The sequence below is a fragment of the Saccoglossus kowalevskii genome, chromosome 9 (assembly GCF_978046115.1).
Source record: "Saccoglossus kowalevskii chromosome 9, keSacKowa6.1, whole genome shotgun sequence".
NCBI lineage: Eukaryota > Metazoa > Hemichordata > Enteropneusta > Harrimaniidae > Saccoglossus > Saccoglossus kowalevskii.
In genome coordinates, this window is record NC_140649.1 from 31,584,791 (window position 1) to 31,611,700 (window position 26,910).

The 26,910-nt window shown below is 34.4% G+C and overlaps 1 protein-coding gene and 1 long non-coding RNA gene across 3 annotated transcripts in view; one reads left to right on the forward strand and one right to left on the reverse strand.

Moving 5' to 3' along the window:
• Positions 1–18,264, forward strand: part of LOC102802394 (mutS protein homolog 4-like) — a 32,379-nt gene extending 14,115 nt beyond the window's left edge. The window contains exons 11-26 of the mRNA XM_085503534.1: positions 643–681; positions 949–1,029; positions 4,429–4,619; positions 5,535–5,667; positions 6,294–6,347; positions 8,902–9,014; positions 10,628–10,659; positions 11,594–11,718; positions 12,115–12,209; positions 13,242–13,289; positions 14,093–14,260; positions 16,218–16,290; positions 16,480–16,615; positions 17,146–17,249; positions 17,604–17,641; positions 18,036–18,264. Of these exons, the coding sequence (XP_085359660.1) occupies positions 643–681; positions 949–1,029; positions 4,429–4,619; positions 5,535–5,667; positions 6,294–6,347; positions 8,902–9,014; positions 10,628–10,659; positions 11,594–11,718; positions 12,115–12,209; positions 13,242–13,289; positions 14,093–14,260; positions 16,218–16,290; positions 16,480–16,615; positions 17,146–17,249; positions 17,604–17,641; positions 18,036–18,206 (1,601 nt within the window). The 3' untranslated portion in view covers positions 18,207–18,264. The remainder of the gene's footprint in view (positions 1–642; positions 682–948; positions 1,030–4,428; positions 4,620–5,534; positions 5,668–6,293; positions 6,348–8,901; positions 9,015–10,627; positions 10,660–11,593; positions 11,719–12,114; positions 12,210–13,241; positions 13,290–14,092; positions 14,261–16,217; positions 16,291–16,479; positions 16,616–17,145; positions 17,250–17,603; positions 17,642–18,035) is intronic.
• LOC102802515 (uncharacterized) overlaps positions 1–26,910 on the reverse strand; it is a 494,330-nt gene that overhangs the window by 458,351 nt on the left and 9,069 nt on the right. The gene's annotated exons all lie outside the window — the stretch shown is intronic.

The window sequence follows — 26,910 nt, forward strand, 5'->3', positions numbered from 1 at the left end:
GAGGTAAGGTGTCATTTTTACCATATTAGGAAAACATACCTTATATGGTGTAATGAATTACACTAAAACACCTGTAGGAGGTAAGGTGTCATTTTTACCATATTAGAAAAACACACCTTATATGGTGTAATGAATTACACTAAAACACCTGTAGGAGGTAAGGTGTCATTTTTACCATATTAGAAAAACACACCTTATATGGTGTAATGTATTACACTAAAACACCTGTAGGAGGTAAGGTGTCATTTTTACCATATTAGAAAAACACACCTTATATGGTGTAATGAATTACACTAAAACACCTGTAGGAGGTAAGGTGTCATTTTTACCATATTAGAAAAACACACCTTATATGGTGTAATGAATTACACTTAAACACCTGTAGGAGGTAAGGTGTCATTTTTACCATATTAGGAAAACACACCTTATATGGTGTAATGAATTACACTAAAACACCTGTAGGAGGTAAGGTGTCATTTTTACCATATTAGGAAAACATACCTTATATGGTGTAATGAATTACACTAAAACACCTGTAGGAGGTAAGGTGTCATTTTTACCATATTAGAAAAACATATTGTATATATATGGTGACCATTATGCACAAGTAAGATCATCTTAAAAATTGTTCTTTTTTTTCAGCACGTATGCTCAGATCTAATATATTACAGCCGCCATGTGGTAAGTTATGAATGAGATCAATCAGTATCTACTAGGCTGTGAACATATGGGAAGCTTTATTTTGAGTATTAATATATTATGAGTACTTGTAGTTTCTATTTCAAGAGTGTTTTTTTCAAAGCTGCATGTATTTATTAGCTGTGTAATCTGTTAAAATATGAGAATAGGATTTACAAATTACATCAAATACCACAAAATTGCTGTAGTCTGTAACTTATGGTAGCAGATAATAATATTGATGATCGACAATAGACTTTTTTTTCTCAGATATGGAAACTATTACTTTGCGTCAAGATTGTGTCAGTGAATTGACAGAGAATGAAGAGATGTTCTATAATCTACAGTCTGGTATGTTCATTCTCATACCTTTTTATATTCTATGTACATGTATTTCTTTATCATAATGTATCAATCATCAATATGTAAACAAATCGATCCTGCATGTTTTTCATGAAATTATTCATTCTTGAATTATTGAAGGCATCAAAATGCAACTTAAGTCAGTTTTACACTACTGGGCATGTTACTGCACATATAAGCAATGCATTATGGGAGATAACTACAAATTTTACACTACTGAGCATGTTACTGTGCATATATGCAATGCATTATGGGAGATAACTACATTTTACACTATTGAGCATGTTACTGTGCATATATGCAATGCATTATGGGAGATAACTAAATTTTACACTACTGAGCATGTTAATGCACTTATATGCAATGCATTATGGGAGATAACTACATTTTACACTACTGAGCATGTTACTGCACATATATGCAATGCGTTATGGGAGGTAACTACATTTTACACTACTGAACATGTTACTGTGCATATATGCAATGCATTATGGGAAAGAACTTCAAATTTTACACTACTGAGCATGTTACTGCACATATATGCAGTACATTATGGGAGAGAACTTTACCTTTAACACTACTTAGCATGTTATTTGTATTTGTATTTGTATTTATTTATTTACACCAGAAAAAGAAAATATACATAACACAATTAATTTTTCCTTTTTACCACTGAAAAGGATTCTGGTGTGGGTCATGGAAATAGCTCATTTGAGCTAGTCGAGTCCTAGACCCGGAATAAGAAATAATACTGTACTGACGTGCGGATTATCATAAATTTATCATATACATATATTTTATCGTGAAGTGGCGCAACATTATAGTTCAATTACTAAATATCAAAATAAAATAAATAAGTCATTGAAATTGCTGAGTGAATATAAACATTATTTTGTCGCACAATAAACAAATCACTAAATTTAATAAATCATTTTCTACAAAATAAACTAATCACTAAACTGCAAAATCAAGCAAACAATCAGTCTGTCAATGAAACAAATATCAAAAGGTAATCATATATATGTATATGTGATTTTTATGCTCTATCCTGATATGGTGAATAATTATAATTCAATTGAATAAATAAGTCACTTAATTGCAAAATAAATAAATTAATATTTTTCTAATCGCAAAACAATCAATCACATTGTACAAACTACCAGTCAATTAGTTGGCTTGTCAATCAGTTAATCAGTCAGTCTGTAGTGAGTTGTCAACCAATAGTCGTATAATTAATCTGAATATTCAGATATAAGTTCAGCTTTCAGACAATTTTTAAAAAAATATCTACTAATATTGGCATTTTGTAGTTCTGGTCTTAGTGAATTCCAATGCTTAATTGATGCAAACTTTATGTTATGCTGGGTTATAGAAAGTTTTGTTTTTGGTATAGAGAGGCTGCCACTTCTATTTATTTTAGTGGGATAATTATGAGAAGGAGTGTTGATGTAGGTATCAGGACAGCGTGCGAAACGATTTTTATTTAAATCGAAAATATATAGACAAGAGTGGAATTTACATAGTTTGTGAATGTCCAGAATTTGAAGAGAACGGAACAGTGTTGCAGAATGCGAGTTCCATTTTGAAAAAGTGATAAGCCGCACAAGTCTTTTCTGGAGTCGTAGAATCGGTTCAAGAAGGGTAGGATAAGCGTTTCCCCATATTTCAACACAGTACGTTAAATGTGGAAGAATCAGGGTATTATATAATAGAATAAGAATATACTTTGGGACATAATGTCGAATTTGTGAGATTATACCAATTTTAGAGCTAAGTATGTTAGTGACTTTGTTAATATGAGATTTCCAGTTCAAAGACGAATTTATATTGACACCCAAGTAAGATACTGATGTTACGCCCTCTAACGGTACATTATCAATTTCTAGGGATCCATTAATATGAACTTGTTTTTGTGGAGTTTTAATTACCATATAATTTGTTTTGTTGGCATTAATTGTTAGTTTGTTAGCTTTACACCAGTCAACGACTTTTTTAAATTCTGTATTAATAGTATTAAGATTAATTTGGTTAGATTTATGTGAGTTGAATAGGTTAGTGTCATCTGCAAATAAACGAAAATCAAAGGCATTGGTACTGGAGTTAATATCATTAATATAGAGAAGAAATAATAGAGGGCCGAGTATTGAACCCTGGGGAATTCCACATTTAACTTGGTTTGGGGGTGATACGGTACCATTGACATCCACTGTCTGGAGACGATTTTCTAGATAACTGTGAAACCATTTAAGTGGCAGGCTCCGAATCCCATAATGCTCTAATTTTTGTAATAAAATGTGGTGGTCAATTGTATCGAATGCTTTCTTTAAATCTATAAATATACCAAATGTGATGTAACCTGCGTCCATTTTGTCTGTGATGTCAGTAATTAGATCTACAAGTGCAAGTTTGGTATTGTAATGTTTGCGAAAACCATATTGAGTCGGCAAAAGAATATTAAATTTATCAAGGAACGCTAAAAGTTGGGATTTAACAACAGATTCAATAATTTTGCTTAGAATTGGCAATAAGGAAATGGGTCTGTAGTTGCTTATTTCTAAAGGTGAACCTTTTTTATATATGGGGGTAATTTTAGCGATTTTTAGTAGATCTGGGAAAATACCTGTAGTAATGGATAGGTTGATGATATGGGCTAGGGGACTAGCAATGTGTTGGGCAGCATGGATTATTGTTTTTGGATGAATATGATCTGGGCCCATAGCTTTGCTGGGATCTAAACGCCCGATCTCATTAATGACGTCATTTTGACTAACTGGACGCAGGAAGAAAGAAGCTGTGTAATGATTATCAGAAAGGTAGTTTGTAAAATGTTCAGGAGAATTGATTTGAGCAGCTAGGGCTGGTCCAACATCAGTGAAAAAATCATTGAAATTCTGTGCAATATCGATATCCTTTGACAAAACTTCCCCCGTATTGGATTTAATAACCTGTCTTGGAGACATAGAAATATTATTGTTTAAAATGCTATTTATAATTTTCCAGGTTTTATTAGTATTTCCAGTCGAAGACTGGAATTTGGCTGAATAATAGTTTTTTTTAGCTTTTTTGAGCAGTTTTGTCAGAAGGTTTAACTGAACATATATGCAATGCATTGTGGGAGAGAACTTCAAATTTTACACTACTGAGCATGTTACTGCACATATATGCAATGCATTATGGGAGAGAACTTCAAATTTTACACTACTGAGCATGTTACTGCACATATATGCAGTGCATTATGGTAGAGAACTTTACCTTTAACACTACTTAGCATTTTACAAGCGACCCTTAACAATGAATAGAATGGAAAACAATTATCGAACTGAAAACTGACTTTTAAAAATATGTGTCAAAGTGTTTTAACAATAATAGACTTTTATTTCTGTTCAGTTTTAAGTAGGTTCATTGATGTAGATCATCTGTTGTCGCTGACAGTTCAGATACCAAAGCAAGAAAACATCAAAACAGCTGACAGTCGGATAACATGTGTCATCTATCTCAAGCATACATTAGAATTAGTTGAACCATTGCAGGCTGCTCTCAAAGACTCTTCCAATCAGCTGTTTAAAGCCTATTTCACAGTGAGTATATTAACCAATTGCTTTATCATAAGCTGGAATTTATTAAGCATATAACTCATCATAGACATACCAACATTGTATGACATTTATATTATTAGTGTACTAGTAAAAAATAAATTTTTCCAATTTGTCATAAGCTAATTGCATACTAGGCATGCATGCGTTGAGTGGAAACCCCGGAAAACACTAAACCTGTCGAAAAACACTAAACCTGTCGAAAAACACTAAACCTGACAATAAAAACACTAAACCCGAGGTAAAGGGTGTATTATGGGTGTACCATAATCGTCCAGTGAATATTTGATTAAAAGAAAGCGAAAACATGAAACAGAACCCACGACGGCAGCTGATTTCACAACAGGTTTAGTCTTTTTCAATAGGTTTAGTGTTTTTCAACTGGTTTAGTGTTTTCCGGGGTTTCCACTCAACGGCATGCATGTAAGAAAACATTCATTTCAAGTATTTTCACTTTCATTTGGTTGATGGTGTAGCCTAACAAATTCCCAAAATTTAATTCAAAGTGGGGGAATTGTCACTGTGTATACGCTACTGTCGCTGATTGTTAGTGAGCTGAACAGTCGCACATTATGTTGTTGATCTTCAACTCAAATTAAAAAATAAATTTAAGCAGGGGAGTTGTCACACATGCAACAGGCGACCATATTGTGTCACTGTTTACAAATCTTAAGTGTCTACCTATGAGTCTTGCGATTAAGCATTTGTTATATATCGCTTCGGACTGAATTCTAGTGCATGGTCAGATGACGCCCCTCTTCATTTTAAGTTCTGCCCGTTTGAATCACATGGGTCAACATGCAGTTCAGAAGGACATATACATGTAGTGGTGATCATTACACAAGTGAAGTGTATATCCATTGAATAATTTGGGGTTCATTTTCTTCTGTTTATTTGCAGTGTCTAGGTGATGACAGATTTGGTGCGATGTTAGAAAAGTTGCAGACAGTCATCCATGCAGACACTAGATACCAGAAAGGAGCCTTAAACATGAGAACACAGAAATGTTTTGCTGTCAAGCCCAATATCAATGGTAAAGTTCACAAGAGGTGGTCTGTTGTTGTTACAATTCTCCTCCAGTGTAAACAGAATTATTTGTATTCATTTTGGTCAAATACCTTACTCATTCAAATTAGCACCCAGGGTACTCAGCTACAAATATTCTTCCTCGTGCTTAGTAGGCACATTGCAGAAGTCAATTATCAATGTTGAAGTTTGATCTGTTGGCATTGATTTCAGTAAAAAAAAAGTCATGATAAACAACTTTTGAAAGGCAAACTGAGTGTGGAAACAGTATTTCATGTTTGTTAACAGCTCATTATTGTAGTGTCATTTACTCATAAATAAATGATGTAATTTGATTATTCAGAAAAGTAAAACAAGACCAGATTTGGGGCCTATCAGAAGGGATGGTTGTTAAGTAAAATTTTACTGCAAAAAAATAATTATCTCCTAAAAGTGGGAGGTGGGCCTTTAGTCAAGCATTGGTGCTAAGCCAGTCAAGTAAGGTATGTACAACATTTGACTGTTTGCTGTACTGTTATGTAGAACTTTCAGACTAGCTCGTCTGAATACTTATAGTATTAATATAATAATACCATGTTGGTTTAATTCCACCCTATGTATGTGCTTTTAAAGATATATTTTTATCTGATACAGGTTTATTAGATGTAGCTAGGCGAACATATACGGAGATAGTCGATGATATAGCAGGTGGGTTGTGTATGTCACCTTTCATAGTCAAGTTTCAAGTTCCCGGAGCTTGTGACAGAAGGTTGGGGGGGGGGGGTTAATTGGTCCTGCAGAAATATCTTGCAAATATATATATATATACAGATACAAATGTACCAAGATGTTATAAAGTATATTCTGTCCAACTTCATTGTCTGTATAAATGAAAAACATGTTTATTTTACAGAAATTTTGTAAACTTTCAAAGGTAACAAAACAATACTGCAGTTTGAATTCAATTTAAGTTTATTATGATTTAATATTGGGTAAAATTTAGGTTAGTTCTGCGCTGTGCATTTTCTTCTGAAATATATCTGTATCAATTCATCTAAGATAAAACTAGTTTTTGGAAAATACAAACTGGAGCTGATTGTTACTGAGCTGAACAGTTTATGAACATATTGTGTTGTTGATCTTCAACCCATTGAAATATTTAAATAATGGAAACTTTTTGGCCTGACAATTTATGATTACCATATATGGTTTCTCTACTTTGTGATAACTTCACTAGTTTATTGGGTTATGAGTTCCCTTTTGAACGAAGTCCGGGGTCATATTTCGGAACCCTGTGGTCCAAAACATGGACATGGTTTCTCATATTCATTCAAATTCATTATATACATTGTGCATTTCAGATTACATGTCCATGACAATTTGTTTTAAAATCAAATCAAATTTGGCCAACTGGCAGTCTTTCTCAGGGACCATTCATATTTGGCACATACATCATACATATTGGAATACATGTACATGTCCAAGTCAGTTTCTTTCATACTCAAATCCAAGATTGCCGTGCTTTTTGACCAAACTACTATATTTCCAAGCCTTTTGCATCATTTTCATTCATATTTTGCATGCGCATGTTCATATCAGTTTGTTCCAAAGTTAGTTTTTTGGAAAATGTGGTATCTTTGACAGGAATTGTCGGTTTTTAGTCAAATTTGATACAAACATTATACATGTTGAGGTACATGTTCATAATGATTTGTTTCATGTTTAAAATCAGCCATTTTTTTTTTCAAAGTGTATATTGTTGACAAGTTTTTTTGCTCTTCAAATTATACATGTTAGGATGCATGTCCATGACAATTAGTTTTACAATCAGATAAAGTTGGTTGACTGCCTGTAGTCTTGCTTTTTGACCATACTAGTATATTTCTGTACTTGAGCCTGGACAAATGAAATTCAGTTTGGATACAAAAAAAATCTTATTTCTGTTGATACTAGACCAGCCAATTATTCACTCTCCACTATGCGTTTGGTCCAAATTACAGGAATAACATTTCCCCTAATTCCAACGGGGACTTTGTCATTAACAATGACTTATTTTCATAACGAATTCATGAAATGGAAACACATTTTGCTTTGACCTTAGATTATATGAGGGCGCTCTTCTCTGTTTTATTGTTGTACTGTCTTTGCATGCTCAGTAATTATCTCACCATTTTGATTGTGTAAGGGCGCTATTCTATGCTTTAATGTTGTCCTGTTCTGCAGATGCATTCATAGATATACTGCCTTTTTTTATTTTTGTCTTTTCTGGCATCTTTAGTTGACTCAATGATTCTTTGCAGTTAGCCTGTCTGTATGTATGTATGTCTGTTGCACTGATATCTCAAGAACCACTTTGATGAAATTTGGTACATATATCCTGACAATCTACAGACCTGGGTACTTTAGGGTTCTAATCAATGTGTATTTACTACATACTTACTCTGGAATAAGCCACGTGTGTGTTTAGGATTGAATATACAAATTGGTTGTACAATCTACAGACCTGGGTACTTTAGGGTTCTAATCAATGTGTATTTACTACATACTTACTCTGGAATAAGCCACATGTGTGTTTAAGGTTGAATATACAAATTGGTTGTACAATCTACAGACCTGGGTACTTTAGGGTTCTAATCAATGTGTATTTACTACATACTTACTCTGGAATAAGCCACATGTGTGTTTAAGGTTGAATATACAAATTGGTTGTACAATCTACAGACCTGGGTACTTTAGGTTTCTAATCAATGTGTATTTACTACATACTTACTCTGGAATAAGCCACATGTGTGTTTAAGGTTGAATATACAAATTGGTTGTACAATCTACAGACCTGGGTACTTTAGGGTTCTAATCAATGTGTATTTACTACATACTTACTCTGGAATAAGCCACATGTGTGTTTAGGATTGAGTATACAAATTGGTTGCACAATCTACAGACCTGGGTACTTTAGGGTTCTAATCAATGTGTATTTACTACATACTTACTCTGGAATAAGCCACATGTGTGTTAAGGGTTGAATATACAAATTGATTGCACATACAAATTACTTAATTTGAATATTTATTTGAACTTCATACCCCTATGGGTACTTCATACCTTCAACACACTTTCAATTTTTCTTGATATAATATAATGATATAACCTTGTAATAGTGTAGTGGTCACCATGTCTGTCGGTGTAGTCATCAACAATTTCTTGTAACCGTTTGTATGCTTCTGAAAAGTGAATAAATTGTGAAATAATTTGTCTTTGCTAGAAATGGTGAAACAACTGAGTGAAAAATACAGTTTACCACTGAAGATAAGTTACAATGGTACTCGTGGCTTCTTTATTCAAATGTACGCTGGACGAGACAACTCTGTCTCACCAGCTGATATGCCACCTGTATTTGTTAAAGTTGTCAGGGTCAAGAGCACACTCAATTTTACAACACCAGACTTGGTAAGTATTTAATTGTAATCTACCATCATACTAACCACATCAACTTCAATTCACACGTTTTTTCTGCAATTGTATGAAATTTCTTCCTCATGGTTCACCTTTTTCTTTGAGATATGTGGTATTTAGGTGTAGGTTTGTCACTAATTTTCTATTTTCTTCAATTCACAGATTAAAATGAATGGTAAGTGACATGATTAAATTTAAGCAGTTTTCTTTGTTTGGTGGTGGGGAAGGGTTCAATATTATGAGGTTATTACAAGGATACCTCAAAGTATGCACGAAGACTTTGAGGTATCCTTGTAATAACCTTATTATTATACATCTTTTCCTTCCAAGAATACATCATGGGAATGCCGAAATCCAAAAAGTTTAGAACAGAATCAGCAAAGATTTTTGTATGGGTCCGGTCAAACCCTGGTGGCAGCCATGTTTGCTTTTATTATTAGAGGACGCTTACATGCATAAACATTCCATATTTGGAATTCGCATTTCCTTATATGGTAGGATGAAAATACCCCGTAAAATAATGCAAAATTTACGGCATGCTGTAACTTATGGCGTTACAGTGACAGATGTATAATAATACTGATTATTTTATCTGACTACATGTATTTAGCTCTTGCTAAGAACCAAAGACTTTTTTCAATTTGGTGCCCTGCAACAGCTCCATTGATTGTCACTTATCTCTCCAGACCCTCTTTCGACAAACACAAAACTTGTTTGAGTATTTCCGCACTTGATAATTTGCTATACACATTTGATGATGGTCAATTTTGATGTAGTTTGTTATAATATCTCAACGCCATATTCCTCTTAGAAACATCAGCATTTTGACATTGAGCTTATACATGTAGATAAAAAAAATACAAATGCAAAATCAAATCATTCAACTCTTGTGGCAGACATTCAATCAACGTCTTTCACGCATTGTGCATGATCTTGCAGTGAAAAAATCACTTATTTTATAATGAATCTCAGCCAGTGGCCCTGGTCTCTCTCTATTGGAGCCATAGCAAACTCACTCAGGATTAAGCTCTTTTCAATGTTAAACCCCAGGTAGAGTTTGAGCTTGGCTCTCAACCATTGGTAATCATTAAGTGTTTTGTTACTGATAAGAGTGCATTATAATTGAGGAAGGGAATCCATTCACTGAGTGTGATCTCTAAACAGAAAATAGACAAGAATTGTATAGTGTATATTCTCCAATCCAAATTTCAAAAACTACAACAACAAAGATAAATTTATACACATTTTAAACACAACCGACAAACAATGTCTACTTGGGTTATTAAATTACATACAGAAAACCTACAAAATAAGAAAAGGTGAAAATCAATTAATGTATTTTTGTGCTACATTTCAGTTTATTTAAAATCTATTATTGTACTGTATGTGTAGTTTAATTGTAGTTTATTTTAAAATAAGCTTTAATACAGCAATTACCAAAACTGAAATGTCAGATTTCATTAAGATGTAATAAAGCATTTATTCTATTCTATTCTATTCTTGCAATGAATTCTTTTCCAGATCGCATAAATGAGTCCATGAATGAAATTTATCTGATGACAAACATGTAAGTATGCTCTAGCTTTTCTTCCAGACACATCCAACCCTGAATATATGAGCTAGCTCTCACATTATGAAGTTCTAACTACCGTGGCTTAGCTATAATGATTAAGTGTGTTGGTACACCAAATCTACCTGTGCTGGTTTACATAGGGAGTGTATACAATATACAAGAACATATTAGATAGTTAAATAACATCTTTTGCTGTAACTTTTAGTATCTGCATCCAATAACTATTTGTAAATGCACATCACAACCAAGATAAGGGATAAAAAACAAGCAATTTATTGAGATAAAATAAATGAAAAAACAAATAATAAATACAAATACATGTAAAATAAACCACTCTGTAAAATCAATCTATTAAACAACTACAAAATTGAAAACAAGTCAAATTAAGGCTTGTAAATATAAACAATAAGTACCTAAAATAAAAATTGGGCAAGGGGCCCCTTTGATCAGATCACTGTCAAAGTTGGGGTCAAGGACACACTGCCACGGCCGAAATGTGGGGAGGTGGCCATACAGTTGGCCGTCGAACCCTGTAATGGGGGCAGGATGGAGTTCTTTTCGAAATCAATGTAAACTACGCAAGGTGTAATGAATGAATGAATAAAAGACAAAGGGGATAAACAATGAAGGGACGCTAAATGGCGTGTGCAAGATAAACAAAGATAAGGGGCAAGACATGATTGGTGGAAGTAAAAGAGGAATTCTGATTGGATGGTCAAAAATATGGGAAGCAAAGTGAGTGCATTTACAAAACATATTTGTGACAACACAAATTTCACAACATGGTCTTACAGCAAATTGTGTAGCTATGAAATAGGATAAATATGATGCATGTGTATCAGATAGGATCAAGTGTGTGTTTTATCACATATGACAGAAACTTGTAAGTGGTCGATTAATTGTAAAACACAATTGTTTATATTTTCAGAGTTATTAATGAGCTGATGAGTGAAATAAGAGGTCAAATTGGTTGTCTTTATAAATTAACTGAGTGTGTTGCTGTACTGGATATGTTGGTATCATTTGCCCATGCATGTACTCTTGGAGAGTATGGTGAGTGGAGTAAATATTAAATAATTTACTGAGCAACCTGGCTGCGCTACGAGTTTGGAATGCTGGTATTCCCTTGGCATCAATGGGTAGTCCATTGTTTGCATAAATGACATTTCTCAACTGAAAACGGAAAAGTAGTTTGTTTTCAAAAAATTGTGTGTTCTGTATATTACTCAATTGGTGTACAATGTGGAAGATTAATTTTTTTAAAGACAAACTCATTTTCTAAAACCTTGAAAATGTAGCCCTACATAGGGCAACAATTGGAAGTGTGTGCTACTGTAAATTACAAGACCGGGTGTGTCACATATCTACTTATCAACCAAGTGTTTTTTTCACACCTCATCATAGTTGATGTAATGTAATTTCCTTGTTTTATCAATTCTCATATGTTAGTGCGACCAGACTTCACTGATACATTAGCTATCAAGCAAGGAAGGCACCCAATACTTGAGAAGATATCCATTGAGTTACCTGTACCAAACAATACTGTAAGCATCACTTTAGGGTTTCACTCAAAAGTCATTCATATAAGTATTTTGAGATTCAGGCACCATGTTGATAAATTAAATGAAATTTTATCTCAATTCATCCTTAGGCCACTAAAACAACAGACTAGCGATCGCTATTGTTTTATGTAGGTGTGAATAAGAGATTTAGTCTGCAGGATTAGTGCCACTACAGACCATGCTGGTAGTTTATTGACATAAGCCTACCCACAGATTTCCGAGCGTACTTTCATTCTTCTGCTTTAAGTTTTCTGCTCATTTTTTTGAAGAGTTATGGCATTTTTAATGTTTTGCACTTTATACGTAACTAGCAAATTTAGAGTTATAATGGTCCTTGTTATTTTGACTTTTGATAGCATTTGTCAAACTTTTTTTATGAAAAGTTAAGTCTCGGCCGAAACAATCTTGCCAGGCATCCTATTAAATGAAAAGCTGTATTGCTAGTCTCTTCTGCATGGTCTGAGGTGCTACTTAAAAATTTCTGGTTCTGGGCATAAATACTAGTTTGTTTGAATTTTAATCAAGATTGCATTCAGCACTTTTTTGGAAACATTCCTCTTTAACAATTTTGATAAGCATGACATACAGTTATACCGTACTCGACCATGTCCAGGCATTTTAATTTCGTAAATTCTGGTGGTATGTAATTAATATTGTAATAAAATGTGCATATTTTTTGTGATCATTTTTGTTTCTTCATTGTAAAAATCAATGACGACGCAACTAATTACGTAATTTGATTTTCTCTCAAAGACCCCCCTCAATCTGCCACATGATGAATCAAAATTTTCATTTGCACTATTTTTCGAGGGGGGTGCTCAGGTAAGTGCCCACTCCTAAAAAATTTTGATTTTCTGAGTTGAGGCCCCTGGGCGCTAACGTGGTCGAGTACGGTGATAAATGCTAGAGTTTATGTTATTTCTATTATGAATGCAGTTGTAGATGAGTAATAATTCTGTCTTGTTGATGGGAAACCTCTGCAAATTATGGTAATATATTTTTTTTTTTTTTCAGTATGCATCTGAAGATAGTAATTTTATTATCATTACTGGCCCCAATATGGTGAGTACTGTGAATAAATATCATCAAATATATGAGTGATTCCTTTGCTTTTAAATTGCTATAATCAGCCTAGTCTAGCAGGGGGCTTAAAATTTGGAATCCATCTGTGCACACTCATATGACATGCATGGACCAATTTCATAATTTTTTTTCTGTGGACATCGTATAAGGCTGGACGTGATATCTCTAAAAATATTCAGCCGATTATTATCAAACATATTTATTTATATAAGCAGTGACTTTATATAATAATGATCCCAATGATTCTAATGAAAAAATAACTTTTAACCAATATGGATGATAAAGTCAGTTAATTCTATCTACTCATAATCTAGCTTTATTGTTGAATCGTCTTTTGAGGTTACTCTAAACATCTTGTCGTAGAACATTAAACAAAAAGCATTTTTTCTACTTCACTGTCTATTTTATTTGCGGATCTATCAGATTACCAAAAGTGAATGAATAACTTGAATACAATGGGGGTGGAAGGGGGGTGCTGTGAGATGTTAGTATTTTATTCCAGTGACATGTTATATCTTATGTATTGTATTTTTCAACGAATCCAGTGAAACTAGACCCCTTTATATTTTGGTATGTACAAAAATCGAATTTGAAGTAAATCTAAACTTGATAAAAGCATTCATTTTAGATTTTAAAGCTATAAACCTAATCTAATGATGTTCACAGTGAATTTCCATTACTGATGAAAAAGACGTATCAAAATGTTCTGGGAATTGTGGTTATCCCATTTCCTGCAATTTGACTTGGGATGTTCAATGGATTCAAAACTTTTTTATTTGTAGAGTGGTAAGTCAACTTATCTGAAGCAAGTAGCTCTCCTGCAGATTATGGCTCAGTTAGGATCTTTTGTACCAGCACAGTATGCATCATTTCGAATCATTGATCAGCTCTTTACTCGTATCGGTTTTGACGATGATATAGAATCCAATGCATCAACATTCATGGTGGAGGTGAGTTGTATGAATTTGGAGCGCCCTCTTGTGTTTGGAATCAGAAATGTTAGTTATCTCTTGAGACCTAGTTTAAACCCCATTTCACCAAGCAGTATAAAACTATCGTCCAACAACATACATTGACAAAAGTTTGATAAGTTTTAGAAAAGAAATGATATCTGATTTCAAGCTAATAATTCCATTAGTTAAGCTGTCTGTCTGTGTACTTTAAAGTTGTACTATTGACAGTGCATATTCTTTGTATAGAATAATGTGGAAGTGCAATCGTTCAGATATTGAACAACACCCCGCTGGAGTAAAGTTTAATATCTGAACAATTGCATGACCATTAGTGCATTATCTGGCTTACATAACGTCGACAATTGAGGAATTTAATAATTTTGTTTCTTTTTTTTATGTTCCTTTTAAATAACTTTCTGTACCTAACCAACATTCAACTATACCTAGAGTTTGTACTGACCAATCATATTAAAATGATTATCTGTATATCAGTTTCTGCACACGCATATTTTGGGCAAGTTATTGCAGGTAGACGAGTTACACTGCATAATCAGCTTATGCTTGTGCCTTTGAACTTCAAAATTGGGTATTTCCTGAAATTTTATAATACATGAATTTGTATCTAGTGGTGTACTGGCGGTGGTGCAATATCTAGGTACTGCACTGGTAAGGATGCATTCTTACAAATACTGGTAATGTCCCCTGAGAACAAAGAAGTCAAAAGTATTGTAATGTTGATCATCTTCTATATCAAGCATACTATATTACACTATTTTGCAACTCAAAACAAACATTCCTTCTAAACAGGAATCATGGTCGTAACTATAGAATAGAATAGAATAGAATAGAATAGAATAGAATAGAATAGAATAGAATAGAATAATGCTTTATTACATCCTTAGCGAAATCTGACATTTCAGTTTTGGTAATTGCTGTATTAAAGCTTTTTAAAATAAACTACAATTAAACTACACATACAAATAAACTACACATACAAATAAACTACACATACAAATAAACTACACATACAATTAAACTACACATACAAATAAACTACACATACAAATAAACTACACATACAATTAAACTACACATACAAATAAACTACACATACAAATAAACTACACATACAATTAAACTACACATACAAATAAACTACACATACAAATAAACTACACATACAATTAAACTACACATACAATTAAACTACACATACAATTAAACTACACATACAATTAAACTACACATACAATTAAACTACACATACAATACAATTAAACTACACATACAATTAAACTACACATACAATTAAACTACACATACAATACAATTAAACTACACATACAATTAAACTACACATACAATTAAACTACACATACAATTAAACTACACATACAATTAAACTACACATACAATTAAACTACACATACAATACAATTAAACTACACATACAATTAAACTACACATACAATTAAACTACACATACAATACAATTAAACTACACATACAATACAATTAAACTACACATACAATTAAACTACACATACAATTAAACTACACATACAATTAAACTACACATACAATACAATTAAACTACACATACAATTAAACTACACATACAATTAAACTACACATACAATTAAACTGCACATACAATACAATAATAATAATAATAATACTATAGTACATTGTACTTTATTTTCACAAAAAAAATTTAACTTTGAACATGCACTCATAATTTTGATAATTGTTTGTATTTACAAGCTTGCATGTAAATACGCAACCAATGTTTAGCAGATCTTTAAAATTGGCTGATATCAGTACTTAAACATGGTTACGTTGTTGTGTGAGCGCTCTCCTTATATTCACATGCCTGGTTTTGATTACATTGTAACTTAAATTCAAATTGCACGATAGCAGATTTCATTGATTTCATATTATTTTTATCTTTCAGATGAAGGAGGTTAATTATATTGTACAGAACGCTACTGATACATCATTAATTATCATAGATGAGTTAGCAAGAGGTAAGAAAGCATGCCTACAGAGGTCAATTATTATAACATTATTGCAAGCTAGTGGCATCCCTATCCCTTGACTGATGCTTAAAAATGTTGTCTTTTTTGCACAATCAAACTGTGTTTGAGAATTGTATTTTACATGCAGATTTTCCAGTTCTGTCAATAATAACTTAGTTACTTATGGTCTCCTTGTAGGTACTAGCAACGAAGAAGGTTTGAGTATTTGTTATGCAGTCTGTGAACATCTCTTATCACTTAAAGCATTCACATTCTTTGCAACTCACTTTCTACAGTTAACACGTCTTCCTGAACATTATCCCAATGTAGAAAAGTAAGTCTAAACATAAAAGTCTACTATTTTACAGAAGAGACAGAGTAATATGAGTATCATCAATTATCCAAATTATTGATCATCAAAACTACTTTTCAAGGTTCTGCTAGCCATTGACAATTGTAGGATTTGAAAATTCCATCAGTCTACGTTGTTAGGATATACATAGCTTGGAATGATCCTTTTAGCTCTGCTGTTCATAAAGTCGAGAGATGCTATTCATATTACCGATTGTTCATCGACATGAACTTTACATTTACGACTTCTCCTTAAAATTGTCAGCTGTATGGGTTTTGTATCTTGGGTGATCCTTTTTCAGGTTTGTACATTTTAGGACAATGGACTCACTGTTCATGTTTTAAGGCAGCTCTGTATGGCACCTTTACCAACTCAGCCTGCATGCACTCCAGAGAGGACAATTTACAGACCGATTCATATAGCCAAGTAACCAGGGGTAATAATGTAAAGTTCCATTGAGTAGTTTGAGTAGTATTCATTATTTATGAATATTTTATATTGTTTATTCACAGTTATTGCATGGAAGTTCAACATAACTACACTACCAGTGGTGGTAACAATAAAGTGTCCTATACTCATGTACTCTCAAAGGGATGTACACAAATAAAACATTATGGTGAGTACAAATTATTCTGATGTTCTCTTGAAATCCAGAGATCTGAGGGAGGTAATTAAATAATTGGGCCTTTGCATCAACTTTAGAACAAGTTTGGAAGCACATTTAAAAAATGTTAGATTGATTATTCAGTATCATGCCCCTTTAATATAAAATAATGTAAAATTCCTCTTCACCTGCTCTACTCAATAGACCAAACAATGTTGGACACTGGATTGTTATCAGTAACACATGTCTATTAGGTCAAGTAAATAATGTTGCATTTCACACAGATCGCACGCATACTTATGTATATGAATCTTCTCAGGATTTCTTTTGACCACTAATAATTTTGTGTTTTATTTGACTGATTAGGAATACAGTTAGCTGAAACCTCAACATTACCAAAGTCAGTTACTGAGTCAGCAAAGCAGTTGGCAGCTTCACTTATAAAAAAGGAACAGGTATGCTGGGTTATATTTTTTACACAAAATGATGTGCAAACTAAATTCTGGTGGTACGTAATTAATCTTATAATAAAATGTGCATATTCTTTGTGACCATGTCTGTTCCTTCATTTGTAAAAGTAAGTTGGACAAGTACGGTAGTAATGTACATTTGATATATATATATAATATTTATCTTCTAACTACAACAGGAAGTTTTATTATTATTTTTGGTCTTGACTGAACAGATGAACCAATTAATAATAACAAATTTGAAGGGTAAAAATTTTGCATAGTCGTTGACAAATTAGTGAGAAAATTAACTGACTTGCTTTAAATTATTATTCTGTATGTTTTCCAGGTTACCACCAAAGAAAGCCAAGAACTTGTCAAGCAAAAAGCAGTTTTCAAGTTGGGTACTCGTTTAATTCAAGCAGCAAGAAATTCTCGACTTGATGGCCCTGGCTTACTAAGTTATATGGAAGCATTACGTGGACAGTATCGTGCAGAAAGCCAGAACCATGAAGAGTGAATTAGCTTTTACTTCACATTTTGAATATTTTTATCCCACTCGATAAATTTCTAATATTAAAGGGCGGCAGTCGTCGTGCCACGTCCTGTTCGATATGGGACTCATCGCGACGTATACAACGTGTGTAAAATACATTGTTTATTTACATGAAATTCGAACACGCGCTGCGCCACGACCACCGCGCTTTAAGATTTTTCCAAGAATTTACACTTAGATTTATTTTTAGGAGCTGCATGTAAATTTTATATAATAAACTGCACGGTAAATAGATTAAGCTCTTAGATTAAGTTTGGATTTAATACAGTTCATATTCAAATTTAATTTCCTTTTACACTTCGTATTATGAATCATATAATGGATCATCCTCATTGTGGCTAACTATCATTAGTAAAAGTGCAGTCACTTTAATTGCTCTACTGTAGTTGTGCTTATGCCGTAGGTAAAAGGATTTAAGCTAACTTTTTGGTTGAATCTTTACTAGTTTTAGTATCTGCATGGTGGTAACCAATTGTATAGTACAACATGAATCAGGCTCTTACCATAGATGATACCATGTTTATTTATATGTATCAAACAGAGCAATCTCATAATATACCATTGTAGGCCATGATGACAGGTTGCAAAAGTTAATGTTAGAGAAATGGGTCCATACTCCCGTAAATGAATAAAGTTGTTACTGTGCTAATATAATACAGTGTAATATTTGTCGTCTTAGATTTGTTAAATAAAAAAAGTTTATTTTAGATTATACAAAAGTATGTTGTCTATGTTGGGCAGGGGAATACTTGTATGCAAATGAGAACTAATGAAGACCCTTGTTGTGAAATGCAATAAATGACTGATAGTAGAAAGTTTGACATAGTGTGTCTGTGCGAATGCGTACATGTGACTATATCTTAGACATGCTTAGACCAATTACATTCAGACTTTACACATACATAATATTATACATAGGCACATCAATGTTTTATGATCTGATTCAAGATGGCTGAATGGCAGCCATTTTTGTGTTGAAAAATCAACAAAATCAAGCATTTCTGGGATTCCAGAACTGGATCTCGGCTGTTTACAAATGGATTTTGTTCAAAATCATACATATATTGGACATTATAAGACCTTGATGCACGTCATTTTGTTTTTCAGATTGGATTCAAAATGGCCGACTGGCGCCCATTTTGTTTTAATGAATGTGGTTCTAGTGTCATAACTCTGACATGCTTATACTGTTTATGTTCAAATTTTATATATTCATTATACGTACATCATGTCATATACAGAATGTATTGGTTTGGCAATCTGATTTAAAATGACTGCATCATGGCCATTTTTGTGCTAACAAATCATCAAAATCCAGCATTTTTGGCATTCTGGAACCGGATCTTGGCTGTTTACAAATGAATTTTGTTCAAACTCATACGTATATAGGACAAAATGAGAGTTGCATAAATTGCCATAGTGTGTCTGCCTACCAAACAAAACTGCTTTGACTTGAAGTGTACTCAAGGAAGGGACTTGGGGCATGGATGTGTGAGGGCTGCTTAACATCTCGCTGATTTCAAACAAGTAGCGAAAAAATCATCTGTACACCCTTAGCCTGAATGGCCCACTGTGTCATGCTGGGGTCTAAAGTCACAGATAACATTCACAAGAAACAACCCTACCAAATGGCTCATGCTTTATCAAACATGCTCTGCTAATTAGTCCCCATTCGGACGAAGTCCAAAAACTGGGACTATTAATTTGGGTTTGTTACGTTCGGAGCTATATCTTGGACACCCAATGACGGATTTTATTCAAACTTTACATGAAGACAATACATAATGTCTTACATATGTGCGTCAAGTTACTTTATGATCGAAGCAAAAATGGCCGACTGGCGGCCATTTTTCATGTAACATTTGCTATTTCTGATACCTAAACATGTCCGCCGCAGTTACTCAGAGATGACTGGGATTTGGATCAAAGTTGGTATGGTGATCATTATAGGTTATAGGTGCATGTCATATTTTTTCCGTGATTCTGACAAATATGGCCGACTGGCAGCCATTTTGTTTTTTATGGTACCCATGCTACTTTCTCTTGAATGCAATTAACGTTTCTCTTTAAATTTTGTACAAAGATAGCATACCAAGAAATACATTTGTATCAACATTATTTTTGTGATTCGATTTATTATGGCTGACCGACGCCCAAATTTCCTGTAAAAGCGTTATATCGTCATTTTTTACATGTCCGGAGATTGATGTTGATATTGGGTTATAACCCTCTACTGGAGGGTCTATGGTTATAAGTGCACATCATATTTTTTTGTGATTCGAACAAATATGGCTACTTTATACATATTTGTTCGAATCATGAAAAAAAAAAATGACGTACACCTGCAACCCAATATACATGATCATCATACCAACTTTGATCCAAATTGGCCCAGTCATCTCCAAGAAAATGCTGCGGACACGTTTAGGTATCAGAAATAGCAAATTTTACAACCAAAATGACGCGCATATGTAAGACATGTCTGACATGTATTGTCTTCATATAAAGTTTGAATGAAATCCGTCAATGGGTGTCCGAGATATAGCTATGGACGAACAGAACGTACCCAAATTAATAGTCCCAGTTTTCGGCTTTGTGGGGACTAATAACAATGCCAGGAATATGATTATGATTGTTTAACATTAAAATGATTGACATTTGTATCTGATCGTCAAATAAGTACTTATCCATATTGAAAGATATTGCTCTGGAACAGCATTCAAAATCAACCATTTTGAATACATGTATGCATATAACATGATGTATAACAAATATATAAAATTTGAACATAATCAGTCAAAGCATGTCAGAGATGTGGCCCTAGAAACCCAATCATTAAAACAAAATGGCCGCCAGTCAGCCATTTTGAATCCGATCTGAAAAATAAAATTACGTGCATCAGAAACCCATAAGTCTAATGTATGTACCAAGTTTGAAAGAAATCCATCCATAGATACCAGAAATGCTTGATATTTGATGATTTTTTAGCACAAAATTGGCCATCATTCGGCCATTTTGAATAGGATTGTCAAACCAATATATCCGTATATTTATGACAAGATGTATAATGAATATTAAAAATTTTAACATAATCAGTCAAAACAAGTCGAGATATGGCACAAGAACCACATTCATTAAAACAATATGGCCGCCAGTAGGTCATTTTGAATCTTATCTGAAAAACAAAATTATTTGCATCAAGGTCCCATAATGTCTAATGTACAATAAATATACATGTACCAAGTTTGAATCCATCTGTAAACAGCCGAGAAATGCTTGATTTTGATGATTTCTTTAGCACAAAAATGACTGCCATTTGGCCATTTTAAATCAGATCGTGAAACAAATTGACGTGCATATGTATAATATGATGTATGTGTGAAGTTTGATTATGATTAGTCCAGGCATTTGTAAGATACAGGTCCGGGCGCACGCACAGAAGCACGGACCACAAGGGTCAAAACATAAGTCCCCGTTTTCGATCGGGGACTAAAAATGTGTCAGCATGTACCACAATGACTAGTACTACGTTCAATTCGGTCTCTGTTATCTTCCATGCAGTGCAACAGAGGGCCCTTCTGGCCTCCATATGGCTTCTGTTTCAACTCCATGTAGATTCAGAATTGAAGTCATACATACTTACACAGACATGAGGCCAAATCAAGAAATGGCTTTCACACCATCTCAATCTAGAGATGATCAAAATCTCATCAAGTTCGGCTCATTGCAGCCATCTGTCAATCACTACTTCATTGGAGGGACAGCTAATTTGTGTACGACAGCCCACTGTCCATACAACAAACTGCTCTTTGATAATCATCAGCAGGCGCAGTACCTGATAAAGTGTGGCTCTGCAATCTCAGGGATAGCACCTGTGCATCAAGCTATTTACTTGTTACACAGTCGTAATCATTTCAACTCGAGATGTTAATTCTGTGCTATAATATCTTGGACTATAGGCTATTATTTGATATGAAAGGATTTATTGACATGCTTTGTTCAACACTTAAGGAATCCACTCAATCTATCAATTGTAGTTTTGTGTTTTTCGCTCCTGACAGTGTTAGAATCATACAAGGGTATTTTGTAATACCATTTTAGTTGCTTGGTCTGCTTGATGTTTTTTCCCAGTAATGACTGAAAGACACATAGAATCAAATCCCTCTCATGCTGCCAATCTGGCCTACATGCACCAGACTTCACAAACTCTGCCATTACTCGTATATAATTATGTGATACACTTATTATTATGCTCACAGATCGGTCCTGCTCTGTCTGGCCCGATCGTTATTGGGTTTGACATAGATAAATTAATCCTTTTGTAAATTCTCATAATAGCGTTATCTAATATGAATACATTAAAATTATTATTATTCCGTTATGTTAAGGAGTCATCCAAAGTTCAATAAACCAACCATGTGGTCATCCACACATTAAATCTAAGTCTATGGTGGGGCATGCAAATTTGCTTGGTGCTTCTTTTTACAGTGACAGTCGGGTGAACACCATTTAGTCTTCCTGTTTGTACATGTGTTGTTGGAATGTTTTATTTAGGCACGTGTATATTATGCAATGTGACGAAGACATTTCTATTTCCACAGTGGTAAGACAAAAAGTTTAGAGCATATCACTTACATCATTAGCACCATGCTAACATAAACATACCTAGAGATTGAACAAACAGCTCAGGATTAACACTTTGCTTTTGCATAAGCCCATGATTGACAGTCATTGCTTGAAACATGCTTTCTTGTCGTTCTTGTTATGCTTAAATCTCGCCCAACTTGGCGAGATTGGTAAACTAACATCACAATTATACCCTTATATATTCATGGTTATTTGCGACAAAAATCTTTCCATTTATACACCCATTTTAAGGAACCTATTGGTACATAAATGAGGTCACAATCATTAGTCTTTCAGAGGCTCCTGAACTCCTACCACTCATACCAATCGGCCTTCTTCAACTTTGCGCGATCTGATGAAGTAAGATTATTATGATAAAGAGAATACAAAATACCACTCACACCTCTGCTTTCCATTTTCAAGGAATCTGGCAAAAGCACAACTTTATGTGATTCTGACATAGGTTGCAACATTGAATTACAAGGGTGCAATCATCTGATTCTCGTTTATATGTTCATCTGTTCATTATACAAAAGGCATCAGGCAACTCAGGAACTAGCTCTTTTGAACCACAGTCCCTCTGAGGGACTGTGTTTGAACCAATACATTAAGTTAGACATATTAAAGATGGTTATAATTTCGCGCCATAACAAGTATAACAAGAACATCCAGGGACTTTTATTAAACACGATATCCAACAGTAGGTGGCACTAGACTGCACCTGTATACATAGTTCTTAAAAGTATAGTACAATTTAGATCACAGCTACATTCTAAACTGTTAATTGCTACTTAGAGGGGTACCCACAGAACTCACACTGGACAGGGGGTTCTTTCACTGCCAGAATAGTGTGGACAAGACAATAGTACTGCAAATGAAATGCACATACACCAAAATATCAAGTTAAAGCTTCTGGCTTTAATATCTCTCAAAATAATTACAAGAAACAAAGCGCAGAAAAATACAATGAATAACTTCACTAAAATAGGGGATTGCATAGTGTGCATTAACTCACAGTTCCAAATGTGAAAATTTATGACAACACTTTACTTCTGCTTCTGCAACACGATGACGAAGAAATACATGGTCTTGCTTGCAGACAACCGCTGTTATTCTAGAGAGCATCACCTGAGTTTCCACTTGAGCCAATCAGTATGTAGTCTTGCAAGTAGGCAACTCAGTAGATCATAAACATTCTTTTTTATCTAAATCACAAGCACACCTGGTATATTCCAATTGTCCTTCCAGAGTTGTAAAGTAGTATGACCTGTTAATCACCTTTATGACAGTTATCACACGGCAATGCACACTTCTATTCGCAGGGTTTGAGGTAATATGACAAAAACATAGAATAAAGGATGCTGACATCGCCACCTCATCAAGACTCTACATGGCACATTTTCAGTCCAATAATCAACTGCCAATAAATTTACATTTCTCAAAATTGCAAAAAATATTGTAATTCTAAGCATTCTCATTCCTGCTTAGTCTGCACCAATGTTTTCTTTGCTTTTAATTGTTATAATGCGGTAGCTAAATTATTGCAAATATAGAGAACACCGCATTAACCTACTACTGTTTACTTCTCGTGCCTTATTTAAATACATTAATGGCTGGTGATCAGTTCCGAAATAAATTCTTTACCATATTGGTGAAATTTATGCAATGCCCAAATACACTCTTTTGCATCGCATCTCAACTATTAGTAATATCAGGCAACCTTAAATTGGTTGCTTACTCAATAAAACTAGGGATCTCCCCTGACTACCTTTCTTGGCTGAACTTTCTTGTCAAATCACTGAGAGGAGTTGCTATTGTAGCAAAATTTGGTACAAATTTGCGATCGTATCCAGCCATGTCTGAAAATGACCTTACTTGCTTTACTGTTTCAGGTCTGGCTGCATGGCTTCTATTTTATCTGGCAATACTTGCAAAAAACAGTCACCTACCTGGTGACCAATAAACTCTAAATTAGTAAAACCAAAGAAACAATTTGAAGGTCTTTCGGCTACTCCTGCCTTTCTTAAACGAACTAAAACATTCTGTACAATCGGTACATGCTCATCAATCAAATTCTCAACTCTACCTTCAAGAACCTACCAACAAAGTACGCATCATACAGAAAAAAGAGGCTGGTGCATTCACATGCCTAAATGGCATTCGTCGAAACTGAAATAAACCATCAGGTGTTAGAAAGGCTGTCTTTTCTTTAGCTCCCTCACAATTGGGAACCTGCCAATACCCCCTGGTTAGATCAATTTTGGTGAAGTACCAACCCTCTTTTAATCATGAAAATAGACATTCTGCATCGAACAATGTAATGTGATTGAGTTTGCAAAAAACCCCTCCTTTCTTTTTTTACCAAAACAATGGGCGAGGCATTAGGTGAATTTGATAGTTCCATTAAACCCATCTCCATTATAGTCTTAACCTCTGACCTCACTATATCTGTCATAGCGAATGGTAAAAGTTATGGTTTTGACCTAACTGGTTCAGATGTTACCAATTCAAATATCATGCTCGCCAATTGTAGACTTTCCAGGAGTCAGCGAGAACATCAGAAAATTCTCTCTTAACTCCATCAATCTCTCTATGTTGGTCAACATTCAACTCATGGGCAACATGGCTATCAACATTTATTTCCGTACACTGAATTTTCACAGACTCCAATTCACAACTATCACATGGTATTGGTCACCGTCAGCAGTACCGTATTCTACAACAGCAGTGCCCTCACAGTTCATCACACCCATAACCACTTTCTTGTCAGTTTGCCCACTAACTGAAGGCTCTTTTATCTCAACACCTGGAGAACAACCTTTATCAATAGAGGGCACACTAGCCTGACTACTAGTTGATGTACAACCTTCATTACCTAAGGGGACACTAGTCACAATACCAGGACAAAAACCTTCACCACCAGAGAGCATACTAGTCCCATCACTCGAAGGAGTACTAAGTTCACCACCCGAGGGCGAATTAACCTCACCATGCCCTACCTCATGAGCTAAACCTAGCTTCCAACCAGAATCAGGATCCTTGGACTCTCTAGCCCCACTTATATTATCAATAATAAGATCATACACTGGGGTCCTCATACACAGTGCCTCAACCTCACCAACATAAAAGGGTGTATCTATATATAGTCTAGCTACTGAGGCTTTCCGACATGTACCATCCATCATCACACAGGTACGACTCTCCCTCGTCAATTGACTATCCTCTACCAAATCTCTACGTACTACAACCAAATTACATCCACTATCACGAAGGAACAACAGGCATACCACTCACTATAATATTAGCCGGTGCAACACTGGCTCATGGATGCCTAATTTCATCTGTGACTTGTAACATCGACTTCCCGTGAATCATTATTTCTATTTCGATCACATACAATCATAGTAACTGACTTAACCTGAGGCTCGGAACTTTTATAACTCTTAGGACAACTAAAAGCAGAGTGATTCGGATCACCACAAATATAACAGCCTGTATTTAGCTTAGACTGGGCAAATCGACCCTGTTCTTTACCATTCTGACTACCACCTTTAAACTGGCTAGATTTCAGATTTTTACCACCCGTCTGTCTACGTGCATCTCTAAACTTGTCAGACAAAATGGCTGACTTAACTGACTTTGATGACCTTTCACCTATGAAAACAACTCGTAACCAAATGTACTCAACTGATCTCTCATCACTAAGTCCTTAGCTCTTTCAAAACTTTTATCAACGCCAGACAGCCTTACCCACCAGTCAAAATGACTACTTAATCTAGCTACAAATTGTGAAATGCTCTCTCCACCTTCTGCCCTACTAGTTCGAAATCTCTTTCTATAACCTTCATCATAAGACTTCAACAAAGCTGCCTTTACAACATTGTAACCAATGGACTCTGCTGCAGGCAATGCTGAAAACACATACAATGCTTTGTCTGTCAATAATGCACTAAGATTCATAACGCAACTGTCACACGGCCATTGCTGAGTTGCAGCAAATCGCTCAAACATTAAAATAAATTTGCCAGTCAGCTGTGAATGC